We start from the raw sequence: 17610 nt of genomic DNA, 5'->3' as shown, positions 1-17610 counted from the left end.
ATATTGGAGGGCTTAGCTGTCAAGAATTCGCACTGTATTAATTTCAGGAGCTGGTAAGAAGGTTCAGACATTTTCTCTGCCTTGTACAATCATGCGATGTCTATCTCAAAGGTGCAATCATACATTTCAAATGATTTACACTCTAAAACGGGTTGCTCACCACGTGTACTCACTCATGACGCACACTGTCATGTGAGACCATCAGTCACACATTAGAACTAAAACCAATTTTAGCTCAGAGAGAAGGTGAGTCCATGATTTCAACCTTTTATATGTGCAGATTACATACTTCAATCTGTAGCTCTGTGTGTGTGTGTGTGTGTGTGTGTGTGTGTGTGTCACAGCAGCTTATTGTCAATGGTTTTTAGATTTTAGGACGTATATGAAGAAGTATGACCTAACTGGGTAGCTCTTGCGCCTCTGGCATTAAATTACTATCAACGATCATATAATGACTACTTCGCCCGGGAACTCTATGGCAGGATATTTACTGATCTCTCTCCACAAATAAAAGGTATTGACGTGAATGGAGGTTGGCTGGAATGAAAATAATATAATGTAACGTGGCCTCTCTTTCTTATGCAGTGCATTCATCTTTATTCCCCTCTTACCCCCTCTCCTTTCTTGTCTTTTCTTTTCTGTTCCTTTTCCCTCAGCCCTCAAAATTAAAGCTGTATCTCATGTTTATTTGATGCTCTCTCCCCACAGCGAGGTGAAAAATGTTGGTAATCTTTGAATTTATCTTCAAACCACCCTCCATCCACTATAGACTTTGAGTTAAAGATTTTTGTTGAATCTATGCTTTCAATAAGTATTTATTTTACATACATGACATTTTCATACCATCAATCATTTAAATTTTGGTGCTGCATTTGACATGTGACAACATAAATGTCTTTTTTCTCTCTTACACCAGTGTTTGATTGATCAAAGCTGCTTATGTTGCTTACTACACTGTTTCCCACTGCACAAAAAACCTGCTAACATCTGCTAACATCTGGCTTTTTACTGCAATGGGAAAGGTTACAATGACATTCATCCCCAGGTGAAATGGCTCTAGGGTATTTACCGGCTCCGGTAACACTTGGCATTGATCGAAACACAACACCTGGGTGAACGCACCTCCTAACGATGCAATGACGCACCACCACAAAATACCATCTGTCTTTGCCCAAGCAGCACTCAAACAGTAATTCAAATTAGTCTGCACTGAGTTTGAAATAGGGCTGCGGGTCATGTTTCAACGGGTTGGACTGGGCTGTGATACTAATTGGCCTGATGCGCGGGTTTGCGGTTCGGGTGCGGGTTTGTACATCGCCGGGTCGGGTCGGGGCGGATCTTGAAAACTGGACCCCTGCAGAGCCGTGTACGTGGCTCTAGACTACTGACAGTGGGAAACGGGTGTATAGCCTATTTTTAGCAGGTTTTCCTGTGTTTAAAAAACCTTGCGTACACTAGGGTTGGGTCGGTATGAGAAAAAAAACGGTCCGGTTTTTGTAAAAAAAAAAAAAAAAAAAAAAAAAAAAAACCCAACAACAACAACAAAAAAAAACGCATCAAGTCTGTAATACCGGATTTTCGCCACTTGGGGGCGCAATTGACTCATTTAAAATAAAAAACTATGTTAGGACAACAGAGTGACAGTAACACGTTGTTTCTTTTATTCCTTACAAATAAATTTTGCAGCTTACTCAATCAGTGCAAACAAGGGTTGCCTCCTTCATCTGGCTCAAAGCCAAAGTGTTGCCATAGTGGCGCATTCTTTGATTTCGTCGAGACTAAATTGTCCGCCATTATTGACTCCGCGTCAGGCCTCGGCGCATGCGCACTCGCACCCCCTAGCTCAGTCCCCGCCCCACCCTCCTCTCTCTCCTGCTCGCTGTGCGCTTGGTGAAGAGGCAGACACAGGTGCTCACAGACTCGGGCTTACTATAAGTGGAACGGACTACGTGTAAAAATGTCCATGTAAAAAAAACCCGCGATGTGAAAAAAATACATGCCGAACAGTCTTTTGTGTGACACTGGTGCCTGGAGCGGAGTCCGCACAGTAGTGCTTTGCACACACAGGGCTTGCGGACATCCACTTTTACAGGGCGGACCTCCGCGACGTCTGCTCTGCGTACGTTCCGCCCGAATATGCGGTCCGGTCGGTCTCAAAAAAAAAAAAAAAAAAGAAAAAAAAAAACCCTGTCCAAGACGGAGTACTAGCGTACTCGTGCTAAATAGTAATTAAGACTGTGCTGACTGTGGATGCAGCCTGTCATTGCTCCTGATAGTGTCTTATTTTTCTTATTTTTTACCAACTTCACTAATTTTTTTCTGGCAAATTATTAAGATAGAATCAGTATAGTTTTTTTGTTGTAAATCAATATTAGCTTGCAATTATAAAAATATATGTAATTAATTATATTTCATATTAATTATATAATGATAATATAAATTATTTCTGATTCTGATTCTTATTTTGGTGGAAAAGGGGGGCTCACTCTAGTGGTACACTGAGGAATCTCTTGATATAATGCTATTAAAATAGTGCAATGGTGCAAATATTTTTGTTTTGATATTAGTTCAGTGGCGATGTTCATGAACATACCACGCACATTTGTCCACGATTAGTTACGAGCTCAACTGTGATGGTAAGTGGAGGTAAAATAAATGGTTTTAAAACACCCAAACAGAGACTATTAGGAGGAGAGGTGCAGATCAGCAGGACAATATTTGGAGTAGCCCTGTTGAAACTGAAGTGGAAGACAGTCAAACAAGCACAAATGCTCGAGGCGACTAAGCAGCGGCAGTGAAGTCTCCACAGCACTTGATGAGGGGGAGAAGAGTTTAAGTGCCAATTCTAGTGCTACTACTTTGTACAGCATGGCTGAGACTGACAACAGTCAACAATAAATGATCCCTGTATTTTAACATCGATCATAGCGGTGGCACTTGCAGAGCCTAATATTTTCTAAGGTGGTATGCAGTGTAAGAAGTCTGAGAATTACTGTCTTACTAAATCTGATAGTGTGCATATATTTATTGTGATGCCATCTTGTACACGGCTTTTCCTCTTATTCTGATTCAGTGGCAAGATGAGGTGACATCACTACCTGTTGACAAATCATACTGTCGATGCAGATTGACTGGTTACGGTGTGTTTGTGGGACAGATCCAGCTGGCGGAGGTGGAGCAGGCATCACTGATGTCAGAACAGCTGTCAGACAAGTCGTCGTCCCCGGCTCTGCCTGATGACCTCAGCCTGGACGAACACAGCAGCTACCAGCTGCTGGTAAGAGACAGCCAGGTAACCACGCACACAGAAACACACCTACACACACATTCACTGTCATTTCACACAAGTTTTAGTCTTACATACAGCTGACACGTGGCAACATGTGTGAACACAAAAACACACAATACACACATCCACATACTTCAGGCTTTGTGAAAATTCAATATCATATATTGACTTTCAGTGGAACTAGTGCAGTGCCTGTTAACATGCCTGTTAGAACAACTTCACACTCTCCACTGTGCTTCTTTGAATCCTGAGCAATAAACCTGCCATGACGTAGTTACGTCTACTAGCAATGTAAGAGTTTGTGCCTCATTTTTGTGCAAAATTTCACAAGAACATTTTATGGCCTCAGTGGAGTCAAAGCCACTTTTTCTACCACTGCCAATACCAACATTCCCAGTTCGAAAAAGGACGATAAGTAAAGCAAGATGGCATTTGCCTGGTGCCCACAAATGACTAAGTCCGCCCTTGAAAAGTACTTGCTACTATGGCTACTAGTACTGTACTAAATATGCATATTTGTGACTCACTTTGACATAACCACCACTGTTACAAAGTAGAGCATGGAGTTAATTAACAGAGGTATTTTTCCGACAGTAACGTTATCAGTGTTCCAAGTTATTAAGGCAAACTTGCACAATTTGAGTTGCAATGGTAGAGTGATGCTGTTTCTGTAGACGATGGGCTCGTGCTCGTTGACTCCAGGTAAGTGAAGAAAACTTTCAGTTTTAAGGTCAATGTTTTGATGTTTGTCGTAACGCTCTTTGCTTGTCTATTCAAAGGTTATTAATATGTTAAACTTGTCATGTGTCGTAATTGCACAAAGAGTTGATGCTGGCCGTTCTCGGATTCCCCGCATTACACTCGCCAAGTGTGAAGTAGATCAGATGAATGGTTCTCAAGATACGCGAAGGACAGACAGACAGACGGTCCTTAAGATCTCAAGGTGTCAACCTGGCTTTGAAATTACCCAGATTCCAATCTTCTTGAGCATCCACTGGACGTACCGCAACTCAACACCTACAGGATTCAACAGATCCGCCACCAATGCCCTGGTGCCAGAGACCACGGGGCACTCCCCAGAGGTCCTATGTCCATGCCTTGACAGGTCATAGGCCTCAGCGTTGATCGACTTTGCTCTGACCTGTAGAGGCGTGGACACAGAACCTCAGTGCTGATACATCCCAGGGATGCTTGATCAGATTCAGATTTGGGGAATTTAGAGGCCAGGTTGATGCCTTATCACATTCCTCAGGTTGTTTCTGAGTAGTTTTTGAGGTGCGGCACGGCCTATTGTCCTCCTTGGGGCTCCACTGCCACTGAGCAGTGCTGTTGCCATGAGGGGGCGTTTCTGGTCTGTAGCAGTGTTTGGGTAGGTGATGCCTGTCAAGTGGCATCTATATAAATCAATCCATCCAACACCCTTGGGATTAACTTGGACACTGAAGGCAGGCCCCATCGCCTAACAACGGTGTTAACGCTTGTGGCTTAATGGGAGCAGATCCCTGCAGCCAGTTTCCAAAGTTTTCTCAAGTCTTCCCAGAGGAGTCAAGGTTGTTACAGTGGCAGCGTACTAATGTCAAGACTGCTCAGATAAGATGTTCAATTGAAATTGTCGAGATGTGTGTGTGAGCCTGCGCTGTACTGGAAATCATACCAACCTGTGAATGTTTCATCATCTTCAAACAGTTTTATTTAAAGCAGTCATGCATTAAAGGTGCTTTTGTGAGATCAAACCCTGACATGTGTAATAAAAATGAACATTAGCTGTAATAATCGTGCACACATACACACAAGTGCTTGTCTTTAGGGAGTCACAGCTCACATCAACAAAGCCCTTCCATCTTGCTAATCATCATTAATTACTGTTTACATGCTTTACTGCCTGATTAAAACACCTGCCTCCCTCCATGCTCTTGATATGGCCATGCTGGGATAAGTGTGTGTGAGTGTGTGTCTTTCACATCTCCATCTTCCCATGAACACTTCGCTCTCAGCTCACTGTGGCTCCACCTGGCCTGATTCATCACTGTGTAATTGAAGGCCAGTTCATTTGATCCAGTTTACAACCAACAACAACAGCCAAGCAATTTGAAGCTTTGAAGCCTGCCGTTACTTTCTTTTTACCACATCCAATTTTAATCAGGCATGTATAGATGGATAAAGGAGGGGACATGAAAAGGGAGCTTTTTGAAATTGGAAACAAATTGTACTCAGATTTCCATTATGACAAGGCGAAATGAAAGGCTTCAGTGTGATATCTTTCTTGCTCCGGTGAACATCAGTGCACCTGGATATCATGCTTATTCTCCCTGCATCTCTTTGTCTGTCCTCTTCTCTTTCAATCATGCATCTACCTTCAATTTCTTTCCTTTTTCCCATCATGTTTCATACTCTCAGAGGGGCAGCAGTGACTCCCATAGTTCGGAGGAGTTGCCCATCCAGGGGGGCTACACGGGGCGTCATCCCGCCAGCTCAGGAAGTGAGGAGAGCATCCAGGAGTTGTTTGAGGTGGGCGTCCATCCTCAGTTGAATCCTCCCTCGTCTGAGCGGCCGAGCCCGGCACATTACACAGGTACTGTAGCACGCATGATGGTAGCACAACATCTGAGACACTGTGTTTAGTTATGTCAAATTATTTTGTATTCAACATCAACACATTGGGAACACAATGACTTATTAACATTAGCTGGTAACAAGCTTCTAGCAGTCGGGACCACTATGCAGAAGAAAGGATGGTGAGGCGTTCGGGTGCCGTTCCCCAGCAATGGTTTTAGTGCAGTCTTCACCACAAAACAATAAACATGGCCTTCTCACGAGGTTTAACAGTAGCCCTGAGCTTATCTAGACGTTTAATTCTGCCGACTATCATCACTCTTTTCCACCTGCTGTCTTCACCATGACACCCAAGAGAGCTGCTAACCTCCACATACACCATGAAGTACACATCACACCCTCACAGGTTACCCACAAGGCCACCGACATGATGTTTAGATATGAAAATACTGAATTATGTTGCCATTCTCAACCACTGTACCCTGAAACAACAGACAGAAGACCCCCAAAGCACCTAGAAAGTATGCAACCAAACAGTATACTGCTTCCTCACTGTATCATTCTACCACGGAGGAAAACATTGTACAACTACATTTACCCAACAGGGACATGCTAGTGGTTACATTGCAGATTCAGATTTTAACTCACAACATATCACACTTAAAATAAGATGCATTATTATTCTTTAAACCAGTGGCTCCCAACTGGTGATCTGTGTTTCTGAAGTGCAGTTTCCTGCTGTGGAGTGAGCGGCTATCATACAGTCACTTGACAGAGACAGCTCTCAACGAGTTATGATGCAGAAAATATTAGACTCCGTGGACCTTGAACCAAAGACTAAGGATAAATCTGGAGCCCATAACTGAACCAGTTGGGAACCACTGCTTTAAAGTATCCAGCATGATATTAGAATTGAAAGCTCCACCTTGATAATGCCTCTCTTTCACTCTTCACCTCAAGTAGAAATTTTAGTGTGGGACTTTTACTGTGTGGTGTTGATACTTTGACTATTAAATGCCAATTGTTTTACATCAGGAAAAAAAAGAAGTATCCTACTTGGACTACCAATGCCAGAAGTCTACCAGTGTTCCCAGTTAGAGAAAGGGTGAAAAGAAAGCAAGCCGATTGCCGTGACTAGCCCTATACTTCAGCCGCTACTGGTTGCTAATTGGGTGGCACGGTGGTGTGGTGGTTAGCGCTGTTGCCTCACAGCAAGAAGGTTCCTGGTTCAATCCTGGGTGTGGGAGCCCTTCTGTGCAGAGTTTGCATGTTCTTCCCGTGTCAGCGTGGATTTTCTGTGGGTACTCCAGCTTCCTCCCACAGTCCAAAGACATGCAGGTTAATTGGTGACTCTAAATTGTCCATAGGTGTGAATGTGAGTGTGAATGGTTGTCTGTCTCTATGTGTCAGCCCTGTGATAGTCTGGTGACCTGTCCAGGGTTGTACCCTGCCTCTTGCCCAATGTCAGCTGGGATAGGCTCCAGCCCACCCAGAAAATGGATGGATGGATGCTAATTGGCTGAATTGTTTGGACGTGTACTCTGAAACTACTCCCAATATTTACTAATGCTTTTTATCATCATACATTCATTTTCTCACCAGTGTCCGTAATGTCCATATAAGTTCTGATTGGTTTCAGCACAAAGTTCCAATAAGTGCAGCCATATAAATCTTAATCTGAGCAAAAATTGTTTGCTTCCCACCACCAGCAACACCTGCGCTAACTGGCATGACCTTAAATACCATGGCCTGCCACAGCCTGTTACACAAACCACCTAGTTGCGTGGCGGGATAATGCATTTAACACAAATCAAACACATGGCTCCAACAGTGGTGTTTGCCTACAGCCCACAGATGACTAAATCTAACCCTCGAAAACGCGTTTCATGGCTATTCGCAGTCAAAAACACCAGTGTAACACTCTTAGTGGAAATATTAGTATCCAAATTGATGTATTCGTGGCTTACTTTGATATAACCACTGTGTTTATGAAGTAAAATGTGCCGGCAGTAACATTATCAGTGTGCTACATTAGTACAGTATGTCAAAGGAAAACACACCCAAGTTAAAGCTAATCGTGGTCAGGAAAAAATGCACTTAGCAGGGCATGACTCCCCACAAAGCCCTGAAGCCCCGCCCCCAATGCCCCTCAAAGCAGAAGGGCTGTACTGTTGTTTATTCAAACTTTATAACACTGAATGCGTTGCACGTCCAAATTATAGCAAATTCAACACTGCTTGCCCTTTGGTCCCCAGCAATAAACCCACCGGTGTGAATGAGGCTGGATGAACATTTCCCAAAATATGCAAATGACACACAGACATACAGAGATTCACTGCTTTGTAGTTAGATAGATATAAAGAATCAATGTGTAAAAAAAAAAAATCAGGGAGACACACCATGCAATTTGGTGAGAATACAGAACGTAAACTCTTTATAATATCATGCTTATATTAATGCAGCTTGTTAAGGTTGAATCAATTTTTAATACACTTTTTTAGATACTTTTCATGAGTGGCTCAAACTATTGCACCACTATATAGATTCCCATTATGTAATGTCTATAATGAAAATGTAAATTAGAATCTGAGCAGTTTTACTTTTAAGTAAAACCTGCTCTTTGTAGATCACTTTTCATCCAACAGCAGCAAAATGGTTCAATTGAATCTTTCACATCGCCCATCATATTAACATAATCCCTCTCAGGGTTAGCTTTCATCAGCGTTCCTTATTATCCTTATCAGTGTTCTTTGTGACCCTCACTGGTATTTAACCACCACGCTTTTATTAAACCCTGACTTTGACGTGACATTGATAGTATCATCTAAATAAGAGGAGGCTTTTGCCGATCGTCTCTGGAGCCGAAACAGACGCGCAAGGACATGCCTCATATGCCACACCGTTGATTGACTTCCACTGCAATTAAAGCGGTGATAGATGAGGTTAGATGAATGCAGACACATAGATGTTGATGAATGACATGTTATGGTATGCTGATGGCTCATCGCCCTCAGTAACATGACCGTCATCACGGAAACAGATGGAGCGATAAAAGGCAAAGTCAATCAGGGGGATTATTCAGAAGCACACGATATCAGACTGTGGTAGACATGGTGTTACTGAGGACGTGAAGGACTTGTTTACATGATTACACGTTTCCTGCCAAAAAAACCAAAACACTTTAGTCTCCATCTCAGAGACCCGTATAAAAGATCAAACTATAATAAGACTTTTAATTTCCTAAATATCAGTTGAATCCAGCTAAATGCTAATCATTGTAAGATACACTAAAACCAAAACAGGCATGTTAGCACTGACAGAAATGTATTAAACTATAACCTTCTCTTTTCAGATGGGGATGGAGGAAGCTGCAGTGGAGGCGGTGGCGGGTCTTCACCCGTCTTCCACCTACCAGCAGACTTCTTCCACCCAGCTGCCGCGGCTCATCCGGGCAGCCCTGGGAGCAGTGTTAGCCCGGGAGACAGAGGGCCATCCAGGTTGCCCTCCCCAGCCTCCTGGGCCTCCCTCCGCTCACCCGGAGCCAACAGCAGGCCCCTGAGCTCTCAGGTATTATAGACAGATGAATGGATGGATGGATGTGTAGACAAAAAAGGACCTGACATCAGTTTGTCTTTGTTACACATCAGTGGCATGACGGAGCAGTGGAAATAGATAATTCCTGAGAGAATGTTCAATGAACCAAAGCTGTCATGCATCAGAAACACTTCAGGCATATGGGATCTGCCGAATGTGGTAAAATGTTGACTGAGATTATGAGTCCAGATACAGTGATCTGGAAGCTTAATACTGTAACACATGATTACGCACAGTGATAAAGATACTAGTCATTGACAAAAATACTGATTTAAAATTATTTTATCGCAGTAACTGAGCTGCAACATCCTCTTGGCAACTTGTGTGACATTTACCACTCTCCATTGATGTCCTACTGTTGTGTGAAACTCCCGATAAATTATTTAGTTATAATTAAAACCATGATGTCATTCGTATTGGATTTAACACCTCCCCTGTGTCGGCTTCTGCATGAAACAAACGGGAATAAAAGACCCTTATTTTAGTTCTTGTTCTTGTGTAACCATGGAGACAGAGTTTTCTTTCTCTCTCCTCTACCTGTTTGGTTTGTTTAGCTTGTGCCTGAGTGCCTCTGTGATCCTCAGCTGCTACAGTAATGCTCTGCGGCACTCAGCTAATTAGCCTGGCCAGCCCTGAGCCTGATACCGACTCTGTGCACACTGTTGTTCTTGGCTCACGCTCTTCACATTCTCTTCTGTCCCTTTTCTTGTATTTCCTTTATCTCTTTATGTCTTTCTCCAGTGTCCTGTCTCTCAAAGCTTCCTCTTCCTGTCCTCTTTCGTTTGATTCTTTCTCTGCCAATCCCTCCGTTTCTCCTTTTTCCTAATCTCTTCCTCTCCCCTGTGGTCTTGTATACTGACAGTGTGGCGGTAACAGTGCTGGGATTAAGAATAATGACGAACACCCTGCTGCCCCAGTGTACTCTTTTCAATGAAACAAATGCTATTTGACACATTGAGTGGCTTACACTAATCAGGGTGAACTTTAAACCAGGGATATTTTTGTTTTCACCAAACTTTTTAATTCAAAATCCGCCCTTTTTCTCCACCTTTTCAAATTCCAATTTAAACTCTCATCTCTGTTTAACTTTGAACTGTGAAAGTGCTTTTTTAAAAACCCTTCAACAATGGCGGCATTGACAGGCTGCATGGAAAGAGCCAAAACGAGTGCAGTCCCTGGACAAATTAAGGAAACGAATCATTATCAGATTCTGAATATAATTTGAACAGAAGTATAATGAAACTAAAAGACAAGAGTTGGACCTGCTGGCAAACATGGGATCTTGTGGTATTTGGAGCTATTTCCTCTTTTTGTCATTAATACTGTTGCTTTAACGTGACAGTTCTTCAAAAAAGGACATTTGAGCGCTAGTTGTGTGAAATGCCAGCGGTTCACTTGCACAGGTATTGTATTTTTTTTTTATATTTTTTGCTTGATTTGACCTTTTCTCAAGATTGTGTGTGCAAAGATAGACCATGTTTTATTGATATCTCTCCTGTTGCACCTGTCAAGACAAGTAACTTATACCGTGATTATGGAGATTTAAGCTGATATACAACTTTGATTTAAGTTATTTAACTGAATTGTACTAATGCAGTATTTCATTTAAATTGTGCAATATTAACCCAACTCATCAAATACCAATGGCTGAGCAGTGGTCTTCGGTGTCAGATACCGATGTATCAGTGCACCCTTTAGCATCCATTTGAGATGCACTGGGTATGAAAGGGCAAGATAGTCCGCATAGGAAGGGTTAGTCAAACAGACTATGGACTTTTACCCAGGAGACGACTGTTTGTGTCCAATGTGAAACCAAAAGTGTTATTTTGGTAGCAAGACTAAGTCACTCATGTGACTTATTTTGAGCCAAACCGTGATGGGTTTTTTAAACCTAAACACATACGTTTGTTGCCTAAACCTAAGGAAGTAAACCTGGAAATGAAACCTACGTTAAAGTTTATTTTGAAAAGAGACTGTATGCATCAAAGGTGCAGGAAACAGACATGTCCTGTGCAAACAAAACCATATTTCAGAGGACATTGCATGTAATAAGCGTAATTGGGCATCCAAAACTGACACTGTAGGGGTACCTAGAGAGTCATAGTTTGAAGTGTAGAGCCACTGACCAAGCGTTGGTGTTTAACGAGTTGGGAGTGAGAATGCTTTGGCAGCACAGATGGGATTATCTTTAAAGCGGGATTATCATTTTAAATGAAGTTTAGCTAAATGATTATTAATCCTAAAATTAGTAAAATATGTCCTGTTGATGCAAACCACCACTCATGCTTTGTCTACTGAGACTAATTGCTTCCTTTCGTTTTCTGTTACCGCCTTCCTCCTGTGTGCAGCACCCGTCCCACAGTGACTCCTCCCTGGCCACAGGCAGTTCAGAGGGCAGCCTGCAGACCACTCTGGAGGAAGGGCTCAGCTTCAGCGTGTCCCCACCTCGAGATCTGGATCTCCCCATGCCTCACCTCTGCCCCCTCCCCACTCACCCCCTACACCCCCAGGGACCGGCCACAGGAGACCAGGGCCCTCCTTTATTAAAGAGACGCAGTACTACTTTTACCCTACAAGCCACCAGAGGGCATCAAAGAAGCCAGAGCAGCTGCGGTGGTGGCAGCACTAGCCCCGGCTGCCCCAGGCAGGACTCCATGGACCCCTCAGATGAGGACGTGGGCACGGGGACGGGTGGGGACAGCTGCCGCCAGACCCTCAACAGCGAACACTTGTCAGAAACACTGAACAGCCTCTCACTGACATCACTGCTCACCCCAGGCTCTCTGGCGCCCCCGCTGGTGAAGAAATGTAACAGCACAGGCTCACTGGACCAAACCAATCTATCGGCCCGGAGTAAAGATGTCCGCCACCTTTGCGGCATTGATGCCCACGGTTACTTGTCCAACACCTGGACGGAGGGGAGTGCGAGAGGTGAGGGGGAGGACAGTGATATCACAGGCTTCAGCATGAAAAGCAGCAGCCGGCCCACAGACACAAGCTCAAGGAAAAATAGATGAAACACTTGTTGCCTCTCTGTAGTGAAACTCTTTAACCATTTGCATTTCTGGACCTTGAGCTCAACAGGACGAAGAGACTTTTCATACGTGTCCCGTGAACCCGATTCTGAAACTCTCCCTTGTCTTTGAATCGTCTGTTCTCTCTCTTTCCTGTCCGGATCTGGCTGCTTGGGATCAGTCATTTCTCAAAAGAACACAGTTGCTTCTGAGTTTTGACATCTTCTCTTTTCCACAGGATATGTGGCCGCTTTTTGAAAGAACTTAACGATATTGACAAGGGGCTTAGCCTCTTAGCATAACCGGGATTCAGCCTTGAAAGATGTGGCAGTCCTGGGCTTTACATTTAAGCCATTCTGAAATACAGAATATTTAGAAAGCCATCAGGGAGACAGGCCTGAAAATTACAGTGATTGATGAACATTACTAAAGTGATGTTATTTATATAAAAAAAAATCAATTTCAAAAACAGAAATTGCTTGACCCAACGTGCCCTCAACCTTTGAGCAAAAACAGTATTGTCAACATTGGACAGATGGCAAACTGAAGCTTCTTTTGAGGAAGAACTGAACTTTGTACAGTGTTTTTTGTAATAACCATCGCTAACAGTAGCATCGACCAACCTTTTTTCCTCTTTAGCAGATATGTTGGGTAACAGAGAATTGAAAGGTCGTATATTTTCTGTGTTCTTTTTCAACTTCAATGTATTGAAGTTGTGTGAATGTACACACGTCTGTCTCCGTTTGTGAGGGAGAGGGAGACCGAGACAAGCAAGGAGCCTGGCTAGTCTGAAAATTGACAAAAGGGCCTCTTTGAATAGAAGACTGGATTTGTGACTGCTGCTGAGAATACATGTGGGTTGTCAGTGGAGCGTTGGCCACTTTCAGAGTGGACTCTTTGTGCTTTGTACATACCCATGAAAGGGCTAAAATGTATTGAGTGCAGACCTGGGCCAAAACCTATTGGCGAATAACACACTTGTAACCTAACACACTGTTTAAAAGTGTCTTTAAGGTACATCCATTATTTTAAAAGGCTTTCCTGATGATAAGGGAGAACTCCGAAATTAGGTATATCCTACACATCTAAAGATTTTCTCAGCAGCTGCACCCTTTTCTTACATGTTAGATGGGTAGCAGTGATTCCCACAGGTAGAAAATACACTTTGCAAGGCAGTAGGTAAATGAAATATTATAAAAAAGTTTAAATATAACTTTATAGGTTTCACAACAGTAGAGACAGTTTGATGTCTTACAGTTTTCCTTGAGTCCTCCAAGTTGTCCCTCTGCGCAACACATCAACAGTGTCTCTGCTTTCACCATGATGCAGCATGGCTCCAGGGATGGCATCGCTGATCTGTCAATCAGCCCACCAACCTGGTTTCCAGAAATATCTCAGCAACTACTGGATGGATTGCCATGAAATTTTGTTTTCCATGGTGTCCAGAAAATTAGGACTTTCCCATTGCCACTTATGGTTGCGCCAAATCAAACGGTGCTCCATTTCCCCACTGAAACAAGCATGTGTTGCGAGACTCAACTCACCTCTGACTGTGCAGGAGACCAGAGTCTCTGTGTTCAGCTCTCAGTAAAAGCTTCTAACTGAATCTCTGTGGTTCAGAGTTTATTTTCTCTTCTGCACCCCTGATTTTACTTTACATATCTGCCTTTGCTGTTCCATGTTGGCTTACAGATGTCTAGCAATCATGTTAAGTTACTGTTGATGAAAACTTGCTGCTTCACTATAAAAGCTTTTACATAACAAAAAAATGTAGAGTAGAAGCAAAAACAGTCACAATGAGATGTTAGATGAAGAGCTACAGATATGGGGCCATTATGGTAGCAAAATAGCTGCAAATGCATATCTCAATCTGTGTGCGTAATCAGATATGTAAATGTGTAAAAAAAAAAAATCTACAAATCTGTATTCAGATTTGCAAGTGTATTACATCTGTAAATCTGTACAATGATCTGTAAATGTGTACAGAGATCCGTAAATAACAGATTTGTAAATACCTCTGTCTTCAGCTTTAACTCAGTCGGGCCTCTCAGTTGGCTCTCTTTGTACACGTAATTTTTGCTTCTCTTCTGCCGTGTGAGATCCACAAATGTGTGAGAAGATTTGTGTGTGTAACTCAAGTGTGCCTCCCCCTGAGCACAGGCTGACAGGCTCAAGCTGGCGCAACCTTCAGATTGTTTTACCCTGAGCACAGGCTCACAGGTGCTACTTTGCTGCGCTGTTTTGTTGTTGTATGGACAGGCTGCAGCCTTGGAGGCCTATGGATCCTTGTTTGCTCTCTGTAAGTACATGTTCAGGTTTTTTGCAGTAGTTGTCATGATTAACTTAGTATTGCCAAGCTTTGTTAAAATAAAGTCGGTAACTTCATCTATGAAGACGTTTTCTGCTCAGCCGAGCAAAAGCTAGCTAACAATTCATTAAATTAATTATTATTGTTCAGCTAGAACAGTTATTCTTCTGTACTTCTGTGGCACCGACATTTTCAGATTGATGTACCTTAACATTAGCTAATTTGCTAATTAGCTTACTAGGCCCACTAGCTTTTGCTCGGTGAGCTGAGGCTGAGCAGACAACGTCTTCATAGATTGAGTTACTGACTTTATTTTAACAAAGCTTGGCAATACTAAGTTAATCATGACAACTAATGCAAAAAACCTGAACATGTACTTACAGAGAGCAAACAAGAATCCATAGGCCTCAAGGCTGCAGCCTGTCCATACAACAACAAAACAGTGCAGCAAACTAACGCCTGTGAGCCTGTGCTCAGGGTAAAACAATCTGAAGGTCTCGCCAGCTTGAGCCTGTCAGCCTGTGCTCAGGGTGACCCACACTTGAGTTACACACACAAATCTTCTTACACATTTGTGGATCTCACAGGGCAGAAGAGTAGCAAAAATCAGGTGTACAAAGAGAGCCAACTGAGAGGCCCGACTGAGTTAAAGCTGAAGACATAGGTATTTACAAATCTGTTATTTATGGATCTCTGTACGCATTTACAGATCTCTGTACAGATTTACAGATCGCCTTACACTTGCAAATCTGAATACAGATTTGGAGATTTTTGTACACATTTACATATCTGATTACGCACACACAGATTGAAATATGCATTTGCAGCTATTTTGCTACCATAATGGCCCCATATACAGACATCAGGCTCTTCCTGCACCTCTGTAAACAGCTTACCTCCAACAGGTGAACTTCCTCTACCTGCCATGCTGTGTGATGGAAAACCACTTGCAGCAAAATAAAGTGAAACTTAAGCTGTAGATTTAAACGTCATCCACTCAAGACAAGTTGTCATCGAAGACACACCTTCAAGTGGGTAGCCTTGTTATAATGGAGACGCAAATCCCTGCCTCGCTGGGCTGACGTGCCGAGTAATAAGCTCGACAGCACATGAATATGGAAAAACAGCGAATGGACCCTCCTAACTTTGGTAATCTCCTAAATTTTCACATAGCAATACCAGCAGTTGAAAGGTCTTATGGACTGAAATATCTCAGCATCTACTAAATGGATTGGCGTTTGTATCATAGACAGCTGGACTTGCTTGAGATTCTTGAAGATATTTCACCTCTCATCTAAGAGGCTTCTTCTGTTCTGAACTGAATTCAGGACTAACAAGCACATCAAGTTGCCTACAATATAGCACTTAAGATTACCATGGCCTGGATGACTGAGAATCTTCTCCAACATCCAATACTTTTGTTTATGACCAAATTCCTGCAAAATTAAATGACACTCCCATCAGCCTTAACTGTACCTTTTGTTTTGTGCTAATCAGCAAATGTTAGCATGCTAAAATTCCAAACTAAGTTCATGAACATGCTTAACACTATTCCTGCTTAACATCAACATTGTCATTGGATTGCTAGTGTTAGCATTCAGTTCAAAGCACCACTGTGCCCAAGCACAGCCTCACAGAGTTGCTAGCACGCCTGTAGACTCTTGTACTGTCTCCGTTCAGATTCTAAGTACACTTCCATGTAGTGTCCTGTGTACACTATGTACTAACTTGTGTAATGGATGAATTTTAACAGCTAAGGATGCAATGCTGTTGTACATTTACTGGCAATAACGATCGCAACAATTGATCACTTCTTCTTCTTTTGAATGACAATTTGTAACCACAGTGCGTGTCACCACAACCGTTTGACCACAATCGTCGCTCATCAAAGTATCTGCAAGCTTTTTTGCTTGCCCAACGGAGCAAATGCAATCGCTGCAGCTTCCTCTGCCGCCATTTTTACAAGTTTGGTGATTCCTTTCCTTCCACTATGTAGCCAAGATGGTGTCCATTTAGGTTGAGAAGTGTCCAGTGTTCCACACTTAACTTTTTGGCCATTATGAATACACCACACAGGCACTCAAAGTGCACTGCATTTTACCATACTGGTGTATGGTGCAGTGCATAAGTGTAAACACTCTAAGTGCACTCTAAATAGGAATTGTAAGTGGTGCTTGAGGCACAGCACTGGTTTAATTCTCTTAGCCTGTTGCCATCACAACACACTTGGCCTTTGAATCAAACTCCAACAGAGCCACAGCAAAGAAAAGTCAGGAAATAACTGACTACTATAAAGATGAATCTGGTGTGGTTCAGTGTAGTTTCCAATCCATAGAAATGAAACAGAGCAGACACTCCCATTCAAATCAATAAGCAAGATGGTTGGAACAGTGGCTATTTTTATGTGAACCATTGCAATCATTGTATTGGGCTAACTTCTGTATAAACATCTGTATCGACAAACTGACTTGGGGCAGGTCTTGAACTCACTTAGGTTTTGCATTAATGATCAAATGAGCAGTGGAGTATTAATGTTACACTTTTCAAATAAGCAATTCAATACTTTTAAAATATCACTGTTAGTGTTTTTGTCCTGTTTCCTGAGAGGCAGAGCGAGACCGCCGGGATAAACAGCAAGTAGCCAGCATACCTTTTAAATGTAACTCTGTGAATTAAGGATTTATTTTGATCAGACCAAAGCTGGTAATTGTTGGAACCGTACTCTAACTATCTAGAGGACTAACTAAGACGGTTTTTGTGAGATTTATTTTAACTCTGTCAAGTTTGAATGAAATGTATTTTACAATGAGTTAACAAGGCATTTAAACTGACATTAGTCTTAATTAGGTGAA

At 42.5% G+C, this 17610-nt stretch overlaps 1 protein-coding gene across 1 annotated transcript in view; it reads left to right on the top strand.

Moving 5' to 3' along the window:
- The window catches only part of LOC125885939 (voltage-dependent T-type calcium channel subunit alpha-1I-like), a 219987-nt gene extending 205716 nt beyond the window's left edge, over window positions 1–14271 (top strand). Inside the window, exons 33-36 of the mRNA XM_049571799.1 lie at window positions 3158–3292; window positions 5687–5861; window positions 9195–9409; window positions 11785–14271. Of these exons, the coding sequence (XP_049427756.1) occupies window positions 3158–3292; window positions 5687–5861; window positions 9195–9409; window positions 11785–12453 (1194 nt within the window). The 3' untranslated portion in view covers window positions 12454–14271. The remainder of the gene's footprint in view (window positions 1–3157; window positions 3293–5686; window positions 5862–9194; window positions 9410–11784) is intronic.
- Window positions 14272–17610: the final 3339 nt, after the last annotated feature.

Source organism: Epinephelus fuscoguttatus, linkage group LG3, assembly GCF_011397635.1.
Source record: "Epinephelus fuscoguttatus linkage group LG3, E.fuscoguttatus.final_Chr_v1".
Taxonomy (NCBI): Eukaryota; Metazoa; Chordata; class Actinopteri; order Perciformes; family Serranidae; genus Epinephelus; species Epinephelus fuscoguttatus.
The sequence above is the reverse complement of the archived record's forward strand: the minus strand, read 5'-3'. Positions and strand labels throughout refer to the sequence as shown.